Source organism: Coenobita brevimanus, chromosome 25 (genome assembly GCF_032717465.1).
Source record: "Coenobita brevimanus isolate Jiangsu-jjx chromosome 25, ASM3271746v2, whole genome shotgun sequence".
Taxonomy (NCBI): domain Eukaryota; kingdom Metazoa; phylum Arthropoda; class Malacostraca; order Decapoda; family Coenobitidae; genus Coenobita; species Coenobita brevimanus.
The window spans coordinates 8447775-8466859 of record NC_136978.1 but is presented as its reverse complement, the minus strand read 5'-3'; the positions used below and the strand labels follow the sequence as shown (position 1 = coordinate 8466859).

Below are 19085 nucleotides of genomic sequence, written 5' to 3'. Positions count from 1 at the left end.
ATTTAACTACTTCCTCCCTCCTTCATCTCCTTCCCCTCCCTCCCTCCCCCCTCCCTCCCAAATGTCTTCCCCTTCTCTCTTTCCCCGCCCTTTCTCTCTTTTCTCTCTATTCTCTTTCCCCTCCTTTGTCTCCATTCGTCTTTCCTCTCCTTCCCCAGTCCTTTCCCTCATATTAGCTCTCCCTTCTCTTCCCTTCATCCATATTCCCCAGTCTCTCTCTCTCTCTCTCTCTCTCTCTCTCTCTCTCTCTCTCTCTCGTTTCCGTCCCTTTTCTCATTCTTTCTCTCCATCTTCCTTTCTTTCTCTGCATACTCCACTGGCCTGCCTCCCCCCCCCTCTGCCTCGTCGTGCATGTCTTTTCAACCCAACCTACCTACTCCTGCCTTCATGCCTACTTCTACCTACCTGTTTTGCCTACTCCTGCCTACCTACCTACCTACTCCTACCTTTCTGCCTACTCCTGTCAGCCTACCTACCTACTTTTGCCAACCTACCCAATCTCCCCGTGCCTCCCCACCCCTGCCTCCCTCTCTCCCTCCTGCCTGCCTTCACCCCTGCCTCCCCCTGCCTCCCTCCCTCCTGCCTCCCCCTGCCGTGCCGTGATCGCCTTAGCCGTGTCATCCCCTGGCGACTCCTCCACCAATTAGCCAACTTCTCCAGCCCTCCCCCCCCTCACCCCCTCTCTCTTTCTCCTCCCTCCCCCTCCTTCTCGGCGCCCCTCCCGCCACCCTCCTCTTGGCCTCTTCCTCCTCTACTCCTCGCATTTCCTTCCTTCACTTCCTCTCTCTTCCTTTTAGACCCCCTATACCGCTCTCCCTCTCTGTCCCTTCTTCTCTCTCTCAGTCTTTCCCCTTCCACCTACTCCCGCCTCTCTTCCCCCTTCTCTCCCTTCCTCGCTTCCCTCCATTTCCTTCCCTCACTCCCTGTCCCCTATCTTTCTCCAGCTTTCCCCTTCTTCCCTCTCTCACTTCCCTTGTCTGTTTCCCCTCTTCCCTTCCTCCAAACACCATTCTTCCCTCCTTTCTTCTGTTTCCTCCTCTCCTCCCTCCATCTCTCTCTTTGTTTTATTTTTTTTCTCTCTCCCACCCATCCCCACTTTTTCCCTCTCTGCTTCCCTCATCTCCCCTCTCTCTCTAACCTCTCCGCTCCCTCGCTCATTTCCTTCTGCGTCCTCTTCTTGTCCTTCCATGTGCTTCTTCCTCCATATATTTTCTTTTTCCTGGTCTTCACGCCCTGTCTCCCTCCCCCCTCCCACCCTGCTTCCCTCACTCACTCACTTTCTTCCACTTTGACTCACTTACTTCCCCCCTGCCCCCCCCCCTCTCTCTCTCTCTCTCTCTCTCTCTCTCTCTCTCTCTCTCTCTCTCATAGAAATAACCCAGTTTAAAGAAAAACTACAGTATAGTGAGTTCCAAGTTCGCTCGATTATTATTATTATTATTTTTATTATTATTATTATTATTATTATTATTATTATTATTATTATTATTATCGGAGCATAGGTTAAGGCCAGTAATTAAGTCGACGTTAACTTTCGCGAAAACCTGCTCCATTTTAGGTCAGGCTAGGTTAGAGTAGTAAAGGTAGTACATGTAAGTCGCTTTGTCAGTACTTACCTTAAAAAAAAAGAAGAAATATGGCTGTAAGTAGAAGTCACGTTAAGCTGTGTTAAGGAGGTCCGTAAGTAGATCCGTAAGTACTAACCCCATGCCGCACCTAAGATTTTTATGATGCAGTGCGTGGTTAGTTAAATATTACAAGCGTAGGGCGTAAGTAAATGAACAGTTGCCTCCCACATCATAACCATCGGGGTATACACTCTCTGAAACTCGTAATAGAGAGGGAAATACATATACAGGATGGACCATGTATAACGCTGCTTTTCTTCGTCGGGGGATTTATCGTGTGTTGCAGGGTGGGGATTTATCGTGTGTTGCAGGGACGGTTTCGTGTTAATAATGTCTCGTATCATTTATTCATTTCCTACTCCTACTGCCACACCCACGCCCACACCAGCAGACTGAGAGAGAGAGAGCGAGAGAGAGAGGGAGGGAAGGAGGGAGGGAGGGAGGGAGTCATTACACACCTCAGCGACCCATATCTTGGAGAAGTCAGGCTGTAGGTAGTATTTGATGCCTTGGGCCGCCCCCGGGAGCGTCACCCCCCGCACCAGCAGGATGAACAGCACCACGTAGGGGAATACCGCTGTGAACCATACCACCTGGAATAGTAGAAGGACAATTGTAGTACCACTTGAGGCTTGATAATACCACTTTCGGACTGATAATACCACTTGCGGACTGATAATACCACTTGCGGACTGATAATACCACTTGGGGCTTGATAATACCACTTGCAGCATTACGTAGAAAATTACTTGGTCCCACTTCTCATACCACCTGCAATATTAGAACAATTGTAAAACCACTTTAGACGATAATACCAGTTACAGCTTTACGTGGAACATCTCTTAATACCAGTCATCATATCAGCTGCAACACCACTTATAAAATGATGGAGAGGACCACGTAGGAAAACACCAATGTGAATCATGCCACCTGGAATTTTAGAATACTAATTTTAATACCATTTTAGTATCGGTTTTAATACCACCTGGAACACCTAAGGAAATACCACTGTGAATCATACAACCTGGAATACTTGAAGAACAATTATAATACCATTTTAATATCACTTTTAATACCACTTACAAGACCATTTACGATAAAAGCGCCCCTTAAGGAAATACCGTTTTGAACCATACCACCTATATTAATAGAGGAAGTTATTTACAGTATACCATCTGCATGCTGTATAATATCACTTTCAATACTATCTCAAATACCACTTAATACCGCCTCTAATACCACTTATACCATCATGAACAGTCCCATCCAAGGAAGCCGTAGTGAAATATACCACACACAGCAAACAGCGCTTTTAATACCACTTCTGTCATCCTTAATACCACCTGATACACCATTTATAATACAGTGAACAGTATCAGGTATGAAAACACCAGGTGGAGTATGAGAGGGATACTTGTAACACCACTTGCGAGAGAGAGAGAGAGAGAGAGATTTATGTGCGGGGTTTGCGTAGGTAGGATGGACGAAAGTATGCGAAGGATGTGTGGTGTTGCGAATGGAGAGTGCGTGATGTGAGTACGTACGTAAGTTGAGTGCGTGTGTAAGTAAAATGAGTGCGTGATGTACGTGCGCTAGTTGAGTGAGTGTGTGATACAAGTGCGTGTGAAAGTTGAATGGGCGCGTGCAGATGTTAAATGAGTGCGTGCATGGAGAGGTTGGGTGAAGACGTGTGTAAGCTGATTGAGTGTATAAATTGGACGAAATGAGCACTTAAATTGAGTGTGGACGTGATGTCAGTGTGTGCGTAAGTTGAGTGGGTGCGTGATGTCATTGCGTGCGTAAGTTGAGTGGGTGCGTGATGTGAGTGCGTGTGATGATGGTGGTGCCCTAACGCAATTTCAAGCAGGTTAACGCTATTACTCTGGGGGTTAAAAGCTGACCCCCCCTCCCCTCCTCCCTCTCGACCTCCCCCTCTTGACCTCCCCCTCCCCATCCCCCTACTCTCTACCCCCTCCCTCCCCCTCCTCTTTCCTTCTTACCTCCCCTCTTCCCCTCCTCCCTCCTTCCTCTAGCTTTTCTCCTTCGTATTTCCTCCTCTCTTTCCTCTCATCTTCTGTCTCTCCCATCCCTTCACACTCCTATCCAGTTTCTTTACTCTCTCTCCTCCTTGTTCTCTCCCCCTCCCCCTTTCCCTCGCCCCTTCGTCTTCTTCAGTTCTTCTTCTGTTTCGCTTTTTCTCTGTACACCTATTTGTGAGAGGGAGAGAGAGAGAGAGAGAGAGTGAGGGGGGGGGAATAAAAATGAAGATACAATCACAGATCCTTAGAGCTTCCCCTCCCTACGAACAGACCTTCTTCTCGCTGTAGATCTAAAACACACACACACACACACACACACACACACACACACACACACACACACACACACACACACACACACACACACACACACACACACACACACACACAATGAACCTAAAGCCAGTGTTAGTTTTACAGGGCAAGTGGCAGTGGCATATTTTGTTTCTTAAAGTTCATCCTTCATAACATTTTAGATTTATTTATTTATTTTTTTTATTTTATTTTATTTTTTATTATTATTATTATTATTATTTTTTTTGAGAGAGAGAGAGACCTTTTGCAATCCCATCCCCTCAAAATCTTCCATTCCAAAAATAGTAGTTTTATGCAGTTGCTCGTCAACGTAGCTCAATATTGCACCAGCCTCTTCACGTAAGCAATTGTAAAGTGAATTGTGGCACCCAAAATTATATATTGTGCCTCCCATGACAGGATGGTTTAAAATTAGGTGTAAATGAGGAGGAGGTGTGATCATTGAGAGAGAGAGAGAGAGAGAGCGTGACATTTTCCCACACCCTCCCTCTCCTCTTCTCCTTTCTTCTTCTCTCTCTTCACCTCTCTTTTCCCCCTCTCCCCCTTCCCCTCCCCTCTCCCCCTTCCCTCCACTCTCTCACTCTCCATCATTACAGTGAGGAAAGTGGCCCTTTAGAAGCCCTATTGCCACCGAGAGAGAGAGAGAGAGAGAGAGAGAGAGAGAGAAAGGGGGGGAGGGAGTAGATTACGGTTGAAAATATTGAGATACATACATACGTTCATAAAACATCTAAACATACATACCGTACACACACACACACACATACATACACACATTCATACATACACAAACTCGTCTGGCTTTAGAGGAGATAAAGGTATAAAAATTTCTGTCTTAGTTTCTCAGTCGTAGGGGTCCTGGGCTAGGCTACCGTGGTCCGAAGCATTTAAGGATTGGAGACCGACCTACGCCCCTTGAAGCATTTTATATGACAGAATAACCTATAGGAGTCGGATCGTTACGCGTAAGGCACTAGAGGGTTAATAATAGCAATAACATTAGCGATGAGAAATAATAATAATAATAAGAGCTAACTAGAATTCTGAAATTCCTGAAGCAATATTCACTGAACTCCACATTCCAGATGAAAATACTTTTGTTATCATTGTAAACCTAATATTAAGGGACTTTTGGTATGACTCAACATTTTTTACAGATTTTGACCTGTGACCTTGGGATCAAGGTCAAAGTCATTCACACGATGCAGATATGTTCACTCATGACCCTATACATTTCCACCGAGTTTGGTCAAAATCAGCCAAATACTTTCCGATTTAGCACTTTCAGGCATGAGGATACCAGTTTGATTTTCCTCAATATCTCAAAATGTATTTGTTGGATCTCAGGATCAGTGCCCAGGTGCATTATGTTCACGACTACATACTGCAACATTTGGAAGGCAATCGGTTCAATAGTTTCTGCTGTGCAGGAGAACAAAAAGTAAAAAAAAAAACATAGAGGGCATCTTTTGTCACCATAAAAAATAGATAAATAGAGACCTTGTCGCCAAGAAAGATAGATAAAAAGAGATAAACATAGTAGTAGTGGCAGTCGAAGTAGTAGTAGTAGTAGTAGTATTTGTTGTAGTTATCGTTGTTAATGTTGTCGTAACCCCAAGTTCATCTGAATGTGAACTCAGTAGACTGCAGGCTGAAATTACCCCCCACCTCCTGCAGTCCACCATCCCACTTTCAGGGGATAGGGAGGGAGGTGAGGGGCGTTTGCATAGCCAGGCAGAGGAGTCACCCATTATGTCAGTGTCACCGCGAGAAGGCGCCCCTCTCCAGCACCTAGCATATTAAAAGCGTAAATTAAATAGTCAGGACCAATATTTACAGAGAGAGAGAGAGAGAGAGAGAGAAGTTTGTAAGAGGGAATGAGTGTGTAAAAGAAAAGAGAGGAGACTGAGAGAGAAAGAGAGAGAGAAGAGACGAGAGACCAGAAATGAATGGAACAAGAAAAGTAATGAAGCAGAGAGAGAGAGAGAGAGAGAGAGAGAGAGAGAGCAGAAAAGTAATGAAGGAGAGAGAGAGCGAGAGAGAGGTTGTGTTGACAGCTCTGAATAATTTAAACACGGCGTCAACAGTCCTTAGAATTTCTTCCCTCCTTCACTGCGCATCCCAACCCTCCATTTTTCTTTTTCATGGCGGTTTTTCAGTCTTTTATTTACATGTTTTTGAGTCGCATCATCATCATCGTCATCATCATCGTCATCATCATCATCATCATCATCATCATTGTTTTTATTATTATTTTCTTTGACAGTCCTGTGCTTATTATACTCGTACATGTGACATCCAGCCTTAAACAAAATATCATTTAGTAGTGTCTTTCCTGACTTAACCCTCTCAGAACGATGACCTCTTATTTCATTCCTCCCTCAGACGATTTTATTTACCGAAGTAGTAGCTGTGAGACTGGGGTGGTTAAGTATAGGCTGGATAAAAGCTGAATGAAATCGTCTGGCTGTAGGAAGAATGAAAACAAAGACAATTCAGAGGCGTAAGGATGGTATTTTACAAGCGATCAAGATTAATTATACTTTAAACAGGAACAACAATACAATCCAACAGCTGTAACTTAAGAAATAGTGTTTAGCCATAATTCATCCCTCTTTCCCCCCCATTAAGACATTCCTGGCTACGCCCCTGCCTGATATAGTGGCTGAGATCATGCGTCAGGGTAGTTAATGGTGCGTGAACACGAACGAATCCCGTCACGAACCCTGCCAAGCGATACACCGATACTCTTAACCCTTTCCCTGCCATGACGTGTTATTCTTTATGGGTCTATACTCCTTTCACTTTAACTTGGTCCAGGTTTTCGTTCTCAGTTTAATTTTTTTTTTCTTTAATTTCGTTCAGATTTTCGTACTCGATATTTTTTTTTTCTTTAATTTGGTCCAGATTTTCGTTCTCAATATATTTTTTGTTTTCTTTAATTTGGTCCAGATTTTTGTTCTCAATATATATATTTTTCTTTAATTTGGTCCAGATTTTCCTTCTCAGTATTTTTTTTTTCCAGATTTTTTTTCTCTATTTTTTTTTTTTTTTTTGCTTTAACCTTACTCAAATTTTCGTCCTCCCTACACTCTTTTCACATTAACTTGATCCAGATTTTCGTCCCTCTAAAGCTTGTCTCACGTAGCTCTGTGGTAGAAAAAGAAAATGCTGACGACACTACATCCATTCCATAGTCCTTCTTCGTGACTAGCATTATAGTGTTCATCCGTCGTTACAAGTCAGCATTCAGGATGGAGAGATGGCAGCTTTAGGCCAATTAAAAGTGAAAAGAGTATAGCACCGGGACGAAGGATATCTGTAGTGTGTATTCTTACCTGGATTTGTTTTTACTACCTTCATATTAACTTGGCCTAAATTTTTCCATCTCTCCGTCTTGAAAGCTGAGTTGTAATAATAGGTTAACGATAAAAATACGATGCTAGTCACGAAGAAGTGTTGGGAAAAGGATGTTGAGTCATGGTATTATCTTTTTCTGCCTCTGAGCTACGTGAAATAAGCTGCAAAGGGAAAAAATCGACTTTGTAAACAATTTATAAAAGTTGCCCAGTTCCGTTAGGTGAAAAAAATGGCTATAGCAGTGAAGAGTTGAGAAGCTCCCTAACACCTCTTCCCAAGCGATTTATTTAGCTTATTACACCTTACTATCCTTTCAGCGTTATATAAATCCTGCATCGCCATACTCTGCGTAAATAACATACAAAAGGATATTAACTAGCCATATCCGTAAATAAATCGCTGAGGAAGAGTTGTTAGGCAGCTTCCTTAAGCGACGGGAATACGCACGTGTATCTAACCCCTCCAGTTATGAGTCAGAAAAATCGTCTGGAGAAAGAGAGAGAGAGAGAGAGAGAGAGAGAGAGAGGTGGTATGGAGGGGATTTACCACTTTAGCCCGAGAACGTCTTTTACTCATTATTATTATTATTATTATTATTATTATATTATGTTTATTTTTATTATTGGTCGTAGTAGTAACAGTGGTGGTAGTAGTAGTAGTAGTAGTAGTAGTGGCAGTAGTAGTAACAGTGGTAGTCGTGGTGGTAGTAGTAGTAATATATTTTTGCTACTGCTAGGCGATTTGTGTTAGTCTTGAGAGCCATCGTTGTGAAGAGGTTGAACTGCGAACGAAGGGTACAGACGAGAGGGATAAGTGGACGGAGCGTTTACAATGGCACTCACGAGTAAGTGGAGGATAAATGGTTGGTGGATAAGTGGTTGATGGATAAGTGGATGGTGGATAAGTGGTTGGTGGATAAGTGGTTTGTGGGTAAGTGGATGGTGGATAAGTGGTTGGTGGGTAAGTGGATGGTGGATAAGTGGTTGGTGGATAAGTGGTTGATGGATAAGTGGTTGTAGATAAGTTTGTGAATAAGTGGATGATGGATAAGTGGTTGATGGATAAATGGATGGTGGTCACAGAAATGGACAGAAAATATGCGTAGTGGTTAAACGGAGGATAAGTGAAGGTCGGTTAAGTGGACGAAAGTGACACAATGACAGCTAGGAGTAAGATGGACAGGGTGTAAGTGTGGCGCGGACAAGTGAATGACGTGGATAAGTGAGTGTACTGGATAAGTGTATTACGGTATAGGTAAGTGAGTGGAAGGGAAATGGGGATAAGTGAGCAGTAACTTAAAGAGAGCAAGATGAAACACTCAGAGTACGAGAGCAGTTAGGATATTTGAGCTGCGTACTATAATAAGTGTAATACCTTGGTTTTGTCTAGCACAGTAGTACTAATTTTAAAGTAATGCTGAAAGGAGGATGGTCAGAAACTTAAGAGGAGGATGAGGATTATTGACAAAACGCTCGTGAGGAAACCCATGCCGGCGCTTGGGAAGATTGTGAGAGTAAAAAGCTTAATGGATTTACTATTGAAAATTAACTAAGACTCTGGTAATAAGAGAAACAATAGCAGTTGGCTGATGGTTAGATGTTTGGAAGCGGCCACAACTCATCGAGAATGAATGAATGAGAGCAAACGTCGAGCTGGTAGGAAAGGTGAAAGTTAATTGAAAAGAAGCATAAAAATTTGCTTCCCCAGTGTCTGCAGAGAAGCATAGTACTTGAGAACAGCTGGGGGTACTTCATCACTCATACATTAAACAGTGAACTCAACACCCAAGCTACGCCCCCACCCACTTTTTTTTTTTTTAATCCAAGGAAGAAGAAACCAAAGGCCAGAAGATTAAGATTTGTTTCTTGCTAGAAAAGTGATTGGCGACACTCCGTGGGTCGCTTTCTCATCAGCTCAGAAGGTTTACTAACACATTATCCTTACCAGAGTATTCCTGCATACGACACGATAACACTCACTTCTAAGGTTTTAAGCCAACTTTGTCAGCATTTAAATGAAGGTATTAATCTCTTGCGGCGGGTTTAGTAGTACATCTTAGAAGGTGCTGCGAATTAGCAATAGTAAATCTTAGAAGGAGCCCCGAATACCCACCTTGCCCGATGTGGAGATGCCCTTCCATAGCGAGAAGTAGCAGATGAGGTAGACGGCCAGGAGACAAAGGGCGAGGTCCCACTTGATCACCCCCAGGTCACTCAGCCCTCCCGCCTTCTGCACCTCCAGCACCACACGTCTGGAGGGGGAGAGAGAGAGAGGATGAGGTGGCGGTGATTGTATATGCGTATGGTAGATATCTGGCTTTATCACTTTGTCTATGTGTGTCTATATCTTTATCAGTCTGTCTGTCTCTCTGTTTATCTGTCTTTATTTGCCTGTCTATAAAGTATCATCTTTGTCTTTCTGTCTGTCGGTCGGTGTGTGTCCATAACTGAATTTATACATATCTATCTATCTACAGTATATATATCTGTCTATCTATCTGTCTGTCTACGAAGGTGTTAAGCGATTGTATCAAACCTCTTCATTATTAGAAGCATGAGGAAGAGTATGTGTAAGAGTAGGAAAATATGCATTAACGTAAACACGATGGGAGGATGCGTAAGAAAATGCGTAAACAGAAAGAGAGGATACGTAAGAAAATGCGTAAATAGGAAGAGAGGATGCCTAAGAAAATGCATAAATTGGAAAAGAATATGCGTAAGAAAATGCGTAAACAGGAAGAGAGGATGCATAAGAAAATGCGTAAACAGGAAGAAAGGATGCGTAAGAGAGTGGCGTAAGGAGTGAAAGCGAGGTTAGGCGTCAAAGAGCGAGTGATTGTGTTAGGGTGAGTGAGAGGCAGATCAAAGTCGGGCAGGGGTAGGTTTGAGGAGAGGTGGGGAGGGGGAGGGGGAGGGGGAGGGGGATAGGCACTGAGAGTAGGTAGAGAGAGGGGGGTGGGAGGGAGGGAGAGAGTTGGGGTAAGGCAGGGGAGGAGTGGGAAGTGGGGGAATGAGGTTATTTAGGGAGGGGGGGGGAAAGGGGAGATGGGCAGGGGTGAGGCAGGAGTGAAAGGTAGGGAGAGGTAAGGAGAGGCAGGGAAGGGATGGTAAGAAGGGAGGGAATGAAGAAGAAGGGAGGAATAGATGAAGAGAAAGACAAGGTGGAGGAGAGCGGAAGTAGTTAGAAAGAGTGAGGGATGGAAGGTGCTTTTAGAGAGAGAGAGAGAGAATCAATCACATCTTCTTATCCCTCTCACCCCACCACCACAACTACCACAATTCACACCTACCACAACTACCACCATCCATATTATTACTACTACCACGCCCAGCATCACCTTATCTGCAACTACCATCTCCAGCCACTACCACCACCACAATTCCTCCGCAACTACCACCATCCCCACCTCAGCCATTGCGACCTCAAGAGCTATCACCACCACCACCACAGCTACCACGATTCCTGTCGCACCACCATCTCTTTCACTCCCACCACAGCCACTCCAACCACAACTACCACCATCCATGTCACTTTCATCATAGTCGCAACTAATATTCGCATCAGAGCTACCATTATTACTACCATATACCTGTCATTCTCACTACAGCCACGGCCACTACTTCCACCACAGTTACCACACCAACCACAACTACCACTATCCCTACCACAACCACCCCAATTACCACTATCCATACAACAACTAGTGGTGCCACAACTATCCCCATCCCTACCACTCCCACCACAACTACCTCCATCCTTACCACAACCACTACCACACATCGTAACCACCACCGCTACCACAACTACCACAATCGCCTCGTAACAACAGCATTAGGCAGTAAGTGGTGTGGCGTGTTGGGGGGGGAGAGGGGAGGGGTTGAGGGAGTGAGATTTAACAAGGGCAAAGGGAGGGAGGGAGAAGGAAAGAGGTAGAGGGTGCGGGGGGGAGGGTGACAGAGAGAGTGGAGGAGAAGGGGGAGAGACGGGGGAAGGAATTGAACAGGAAAAAGATGCGAGAGAGGGGGAAGAATGGGAAGAAGGAAGAGAAAGTTAAAGGGAGTGAAGGAATCCTGGAGGAAAGTAGGAAAGGAAAGAATAATGTAACGAAAGTAACACTAAAACATATTAAAAAGAAAACAGCAGTAGGCCATCCCCTGCCAAAGAGAAGACGGAGAATAAGAAAATGGGAACAAAGAACAAGAAGGAAAAGACGAGGAAAAAGAAGGCTCTCCTCGGCCCACCAAACCCTTCAACCAAAACTGGCAGGAAAAAGCGAGAAGGAACACCATGATTTGTAGGAAAACCTGGATGGAAATTTTATAGGAAAGACGGAAAGGAAAATATACCCTCCTTGCTGGAACTTAGAATGAAAGGAAAATCGTAATTATTATGTCGTGGATCTTTTAGTGACTGAGACGAATCTTTGGACCGTATTTCAAAGGACTGGAGATTTTGTGGGAAGGGCGACAAGGAGGAAGAGGAGAATGGTGGAGGGAGGAAGGGGAGGGAAAGAGGGAAAAAGGGAAAGCTGAGAAAGGAGAATGGGAGAAGGAAGGAGAGAGGGAGATGGAGAGAAGGAAGGGGATGGAAAGGAAGGGAAGTAGAAGGAGGAAGGGAGGAAAGGAAGGAGAGAATTTTAATAGGGTGAGGAAAGAAGAGAGCGAGAGAGAGAAAAGGGTGTGGTGGATCAGGAAAGGAAGGGGGGATGGAGGGAGGGAAACGGATGTGAGAGGGAGACAGAGAGAGCATTATATAAGTACTGTAAGCTGTGTGGAGGTATTTGCCCAAGAAACAGTTTTACCGAGTTTGAAGCGAATTAGTGAAGACAGTACGGAAGGGCTCTAACCTGAAAAGTGTTCGGAAGAAAGAAGAAAAAAAAATGAAGCAACGAAGTAGGTCTCATGCTATTAGAGTGGACTGTAGTAGATGTCCTCGTACTGAATGGATTGGGAAACTCTATGGAAGCTGCCCACCATATTTCCCGGATGTACGTGAAAGCACTTGTACTTTTTTTTTTCTTTTTTTTTTTTTTTCAAAGTACCATTGTGTCCATGTCCTTTGATATGTTTCCACCAAAGTCTAATCACATTATCCTTAGATAAATGGGTAGAGGTTCACAAAATTCCATCACGATCCTTCCCCTGGTTTTTTCGTAATCCGACTGACAGACAGACATACAGAGAGACAAGCAGGTAGACAAAGGCGAAAACATTACCTCCGTCCATTTAAAAGAAGCGAGGGAGGCCGGAGAAGGAGAGAGAGAGAGAGAGAGAGAGAGAGAGGGAGGTGAAATAAGATAGATGGAGTGAGTGCGAGAGGGTGAGGGAGGAGGGGAGGAATGAAGAGAAGAAGGGGGCAAAAGGAAGAGAGAAAGAGAGAGTTAAAGGAGAGGGAAAAAAAGGTGATAGGTACTGTACAGAGAGCAAGTGAGAGAGGGAGGGGAAGGAGGAAAGAAGCCGGTCGGGGAGGGGAAGGGGAGAAGGAAGGGGAGGGGAGGAGGAGAGGGTTGGAGGGGAGGGGAGGGGGAGGGGCAAAGAAGGTAAAAATAATAATAATGTGAAAGATGGAGTGAGTGAAAGTGAGAGGAGGGAAGGGGGAGGGGGAGGGGAAAGGAAGGGAAGTGGGGGTGCGGGAGGGGGGACGAATGAATGCCCCCTGGAAGAATAGTTTGATCCTTACACTGGCAGTAATGGATTAGGGGGGAGGGGGAGGGGGAGACAGAAAGGGGGAGACAGAGAATGGAAGGAGTGGAGAGGGAAAGAGGGAGGGAGGAGGAGGAGTTGAGGAGAAGGTAGAAGGGATGGGAGGAGCGGAATGGGGGAGTGAAATGGGGAGAGGGAGGGGGAATGGGGAAACATGAAGCTAGAAGAAGGAGACAGTGGGAGGGGAAAGAGGAAGGAAGGAGGGTGAGAGAGGGAGAAGAGGAGAGAGAAGGAGAAAGAGAGAGGAGGAATGAGAGTAAAGGGGAGGATGCAAGGGAAAAAGAGAGAAGGAGAGGGTAGGAAAGAAGGGAGGGGAGAGAGGGGATGAAAGGGAAACAAGAAAGAGAAGAGAAAGAAAAGGAGAGAGAGAGAGAGAGACAGACAGACAGAGGCAGAGAAAGAGACAGACACAAAGGGCGAGAGGCAGGTGTAAAAGGAAAAGAAAGAGAGAGAGAGAGGGATAATGGGGGAGGGAAGAGAAGAGAAAGAATGACAGTGAAGATGGGGAGGAAAGAAGAGAAAAATAAAAGTAGATAAATAGAGAGAGAGGGGGAGAGGGAGGGAGGGGGGGAGATGGGTGAAAAGTGGCTGGAGATGTGGACCGGAAGGGAAAATGGGAGGGGAGGGGAGGAGGGAGGGGAAGGGTTAAAGGAAAAACGAGGGAGAGAAAAGGAAGAATGGGGGAGGGAGGGGAGAAGGGAAGAAGGATGAGAAGGGAGGAAGGAGGGGAAGAGGGAAAAAGAATAAGAGGGAGAGAGCAGGGGGGGGGATGACAGAGGGAGGGGAGAAGGGAAGAGAGAAAAAGAAGGAAAGAAAGGCAGCAGAGAGGAAAGGAGAAAGAGAGAGAGAGAGAGAGAGTTGACTCTTTCACCATGAGGACCTCTTATAATTAATTCCTGCTGCCTCCAGACGATTTTATTCAGCTTAGGAGAGAGACTTTCTGATCTGGAGGGGTTGGGTACAGCCTTCATTAATCCTTCCATGAAAATCGTTTGGGGCTGCAGGAATAAAGGAATAAATGACGTCCATGGGCTGAAGGGGTTGAAAGTGGACGAGGTGATGGAGGGAGGAGGGAGAGAAGGGAGGAAAGAGCTTGGGAGAAGAGGGAGGAGAAGGGAGGGAGGAAGGGAGGAGAGAGAAAGTGGTGGAAGGGGAAAGTAAACAGTAAATACAGTGAGAGAGAGAGAGAGAGAGAGAGAGAGAGGCCTAATTGCATGCTTGTCATTAAATGTATACCACAGGTAACACTCTCTCTCTCTCTCTCTCTCTCTCTCTCTCTCTCTCTCTCTCTCTTCGGCAATTCCTTTCCTTATCCCTTCGATTTACTCTTTTCTGTTCCTCCCCTCCTTTAATCCCCCTTCATACTTCCTCCTCTCTCTCTCTCTCTCTTTTATCTCAACTCTTTTCTTTCCCTCCCTCCCTCCCTCCCACTTCATAACTCTTCCCTCCCTTTCGCTTAGCTCTTTTCTCTCCCTCCCTCCCTCCCATAATTCTTCCATACCTCCCTCTCACACCCCCTCCCTCCTTACCTTTCTTCTTTCTTTCTTCCTTCCTTCCGTCTCACCATCCCTTCCTCTCTTCCTCCATCCACGCCTTCTTTTCTTTTTCCCTTCCTCCTTCTTTCTTTCTCTGTCTCACTGTTGCTATTTTTTCTTCCCTCTTTCAGTGTCTCTTTTCCTTTTCTTCCCTCTCACCTTCCTTCATATACTGTTTGTCTTTCTTCACCCTTCCTTCCCCTCCTTTTTCTCTTCCCTTATCCTTCCCTCCGCCCGCCTTTTTTTCCCCTCTCTCCGTCTCTTCCTTCCTGCCCTCCTCCCTTCCTCCAGCTGTCCTTTTCTCCCTTCCTGCCTTTTTCCTTTCTTCCTTTCCCCGTCTCATTGGGCTTTCCTTCCATCTTTCCCTTCCTCTGTCAGTTTCCATTCCTGCCCTCCTCCCTTTTTCCTTCCTTTTCTTTCTTCCTGCCCTCCTCCCCTCTTTCTTCCCTCCTTCTGTCTCTTCCTTCTTGCTGTCCATTCTTCATCCTTCCCTTCCTTCCTCCCCTCTTCCCCTCTTTCTTCTCTGTTGTCTCTCCCTTCCTTCCTTCCTTCCTTCCTTCCTTCCTTCTTCCTTCCCTCCCTGCCTCGCTCCCTGTCTGCCTCCCCCCAGGAAGTGGACCGAGGCAGCTTCTTATGACACTTCCTGCTCTTATGAGGCATTGAGGGCGTGTGAGGCAGGGGGCAGGCAGGGTGGGAGGCAGGCGGGGTGGGAGGCAAGGAAAAGGAGTGGGATAGGGTGAGGTAGGATAGAGTGGGAGAGGGTGAGGATAGGGAGGGGGTGATAAAGGAAGGGAAGAGTAAGCGAAAGGGAGGGGGGGTTGAGGGGGAAGTAGGGAAAGGGAGGGAGGGGAGAGATTGAGGTAGGGAGAGAAAGGCTGGAGAATGAAGCGAGAGAGGAGTAAGAAAAGAGGGTGAGGTTGAGGAAGGGAGAGGATGGCAGAGGAGAGAAGGTAGGGGCGAAGTAGAAGGGCGAGAGAAAGAGAGAGAGACAGACAGACAGACAGAATAGCCGACGATCCAAGGGGAAAAAAATCAGAACATCACCAAAAAACTCTTCAGTGAAAAAATTCCCAAACGACAAAATCTTCCTGAAATGCTCACGGCTGCCTTTAAAAACTGGCCCCAAAATTATAAATAAATAAAGTAGAAACCCCAGGTGGCCACAAAACATCCAGAACCGAGCCACAAAACTAATTAAACTCTTTTTTTGTGAGTGAATGCGAGTGTGTTTGTGTGTGTGTGTCTGTGGTGAGCGGGTAGAGGGGAGAGAGAGCGGGGAGGGAGGCTGGAGAATGTAAATACACCTTTCTGGAGGTTTCGGGAGTGTAGGACCAGTTCGGCGGTCTCGCTCAAAATTGCCTCCTCTGATTTTTGTTATCTTTAAAAATACGTGTTCGGTTCTGTGGCGTTTTGATATAGAAATAGAAAAAGAAAATGGTGGGTATAGGGGGGGAAGGGGCCGAAATGCTGCCGTCCACCCCGAATCCTCTTTTACCGGGCCAATTTCCAGTCAACTCAAAAAATGAATAAAGACTATATAAAAAAAAATTTAAATCCCCCGCCTCCTGCCTCGACCGCCATATATTTAGGGATTTACGGGGAGGGAGGCAGGGAGGGAAGGAAGGACGGGGAATGGGAGGGATTGGGTATGGGAGGAAAGAAATGAAAGGAGAAATGACGGGTGAAGGGAAGGACGGAAATGAAGATGGAGAGAGAGAGAGAGAGAGAGAGAGAGATCGTTCCATATAGAGAGGGGGGAAATCCCGAGTTATTGATATTGGTCTATTGGAACTGGTGAAGTGGGTGAACTGGTCGACCTCTTCACTGCGATGACCTCAAGTTTATTATATTCTTGTTACTACTAGACGATTTTATTCAGGAGAGACTGGACTGGTGTACTGGGAGACTGGGTGACTGGCAGATTTGAACTGGTAAACTAGTAGACAGGAGTACTGGTTGAAGTGAGGAAGATAGTGTTGGGAAATTAAATGATGTAAAAATTATCGGTTTAATTCTGCTGCTACTGCTACTCCTACTTTTGCCCATCTGTCTGTCTGCCCGTCTATCTGTCTGCCCATCTATCTGTCTGCCGATCTATCTGTTTGTCTGTCCCTCAACACGCACATCAAGAGCATTGCATTCGTTGTTTCTTGCTTTACTAACCTTCAGCGTGAGCTCTGGTTACATTTGCTGGAAAAGTCTTCGGACTATACACTCCATGTTTCATAACCACATTTACGAATAGCCGATAAAATACAGATAAAATAGCATCAGTAACTACTACTACTACTACTACTATTACTACGACCCCCTCGCCTCAATACTCACTCCCAATACTCCTCAGCCGGTGAAGTCGTTTTGTTGGATAGTGGTGCCAGGGAGGTCGTATCCAGGGTCACGTTCTCGAAGAGGGATGTGGCGGGGGTGGTGGTGGTCGTGGTGGTGGTGGTGGAGGTCGTCGAGGGGGTGGTGGTGTTGGTGGTGGTGTTGGTGGTCGTGGTGGTGGAGATGATGGTGGGGAGACTGCCGATCTGTTGAGGGAGAGAGTTGATAAATAGATTGATATAGATGTCGGTAGGCAGTTAAGTAGCAGGTGTTAATTAGTATTTTTTTTGTTAAGGATGCCGAAATTGGTAGGTAGGTAGGTAAGTAGATGGTAAGTATTCGTAGATGGACAGGTAGGTAGATGGTCACAAACAGATAAGTAGGTGAGTGAATTAACAGTATATGTAAGTACGTAGACGAGTAGGTAGGTAAGTATGTATAAAAGTGTCTTAAGCAGGATTGGATCACAAAAAGATAAGCAGTTTCATGAGAGCAAGAAAAGGTTAGCGTAACAAAATGCTCCCTCACCAGTTAATCCGTCCATTTAAATCCGGAAGGAAAAAAGGGAGGAGGAATGGGAAACGATGAAAGAAGAGGAAGAAGAAGAAGAAGAGGAGGAGGAGGAAGAAGAAGCAGAAGAAGAAAAAGAGGAAGTTCACAGTGCACGATAGAAAAGCAATCTTGGAAATTGTATAAAAGAGGAAGATTGAAAGAGGCAAGACTCCCCTAACAACTAATCCTTCCATCCACTCCCGGCAGGAAAAAGAGAGAAAGATCACCGTAAAAATATAACCTTGGACGTTCTGTAACCTAAAAGAAATGAGAAACTACAGCTCTTCCTACTCACAAACCCATCCATCTAAAACCGACAGAAAAAAGTGAGATGGATCAAAGTATTAGGAAACGTAGAAAATATAAAAACTTTCCCCCATTCACTCTTCCCTCCATCCAAAACCGAGTGGAGAAAGAAAGATCGCCATGCAGTTTAGAAAAAAAAAAATAACGGGAAAGTGAGAGTAGAGAAGTAAGGTTCTCCGCGACACACAAATCCTTCCATCAAAATCTAGCGGGGGGAGGGGAGAAAAGTAAAAAAGTTGAGAAAGGTCTTGTAGAAAAGCCGTCTCGATAATTGTATAGGAAAGGAAGAATGGAAAACGTAATCACTGGCGACCATCACAGTCTGTAAGAGTACAAGCAAGTAGTGGTAGTAGTAGCAGCAGTAGTAGTTGCAACCCTATGCTCATCTGAACTTAGTGTGTGTGTGTGTGTGTGTGTGTGTGTGTGTGTGTGTGTGTGTGTGTGTGTGTGTGTGTTTTGAAGGAATGGATCTACTTAGGAGAAATAAATAATGTTAAATATTCACACTAAACTCATGCATCTGTATTTGTGCTGCTGCCACGGCGACGTCCGTACATGCAGTAAATTCACAACGGACTTGTGATCAATTCCCCGTGGTATATTTACTTAGTTTGTAGGAGAGACAAATACCTGCTTACCTACTTACTTACCTACTTAGACACACACACACACACACACACACACACACACAGTAAGCAGTTGGGGTGAACTGTTGATAGACACCTAGTTAAATAGATACAGGTCCTTTAGAGTCCAGTGGTTCCCAGAGTGGGCGGTACCATCCCCCTTGGGGCGGTGGAAAGATCTAGGGGGTCGGTGAAGTAAAAGGGGGGCGGCAGGGAGGCATCAGAACCAAGTACTATATATTATATGTACATATATATATTTTTTTTTTCAAAATCTGTATGACAAAATCTAAGTCACGAACATTTAAGGAAAACGTATACTTTACAAAAAAATAAAATTATCGTAAGAGTTATACACGAAAGCATGGTTTTATTTTATTTTGTGGTCCGAAGTCGGAGTTAAAAATACGACCATTTGTGTATTTAAATCATGGTGAATTGGTCTGGACAGGACACGCGAACACGCCAGCCAGATCAGACAACAGACGTCTGTAAAGGTCAAGGCTCTAGGTTGTAAGCTTTGCAAGTTGTCTTCAGTTTTGTAATGTACATAATTTTATAATATAAGAAAGATGTGACTCAGTGGTATTGGAGGGATGCCAAAGGGTGTGGAAGTGTTGCTGTGCTAAGGCTGTGATTTGGACTAATTTCGTTGTTAGATGTAATACTTTGATAATAAAGCAGCACCCCCATAACA

At 45.1% G+C, this 19085-nt stretch overlaps 1 protein-coding gene across 1 annotated transcript in view; it reads right to left on the bottom strand.

Annotated features, from left to right (window-relative positions):
- The window catches only part of DAT (Sodium-dependent dopamine transporter), a 62811-nt gene that overhangs the window by 16512 nt on the left and 27214 nt on the right, over positions 1-19085 (bottom strand). The window contains exons 4-6 of the mRNA XM_080267752.1: positions 16908-16981; positions 9455-9593; positions 2087-2221 (exon numbers count right to left, since the gene is read on the bottom strand). Coding sequence (XP_080123878.1) covers positions 2087-2221; positions 9455-9593; positions 16908-16981 — 348 coding nt within the window. The remainder of the gene's footprint in view (positions 1-2086; positions 2222-9454; positions 9594-16907; positions 16982-19085) is intronic.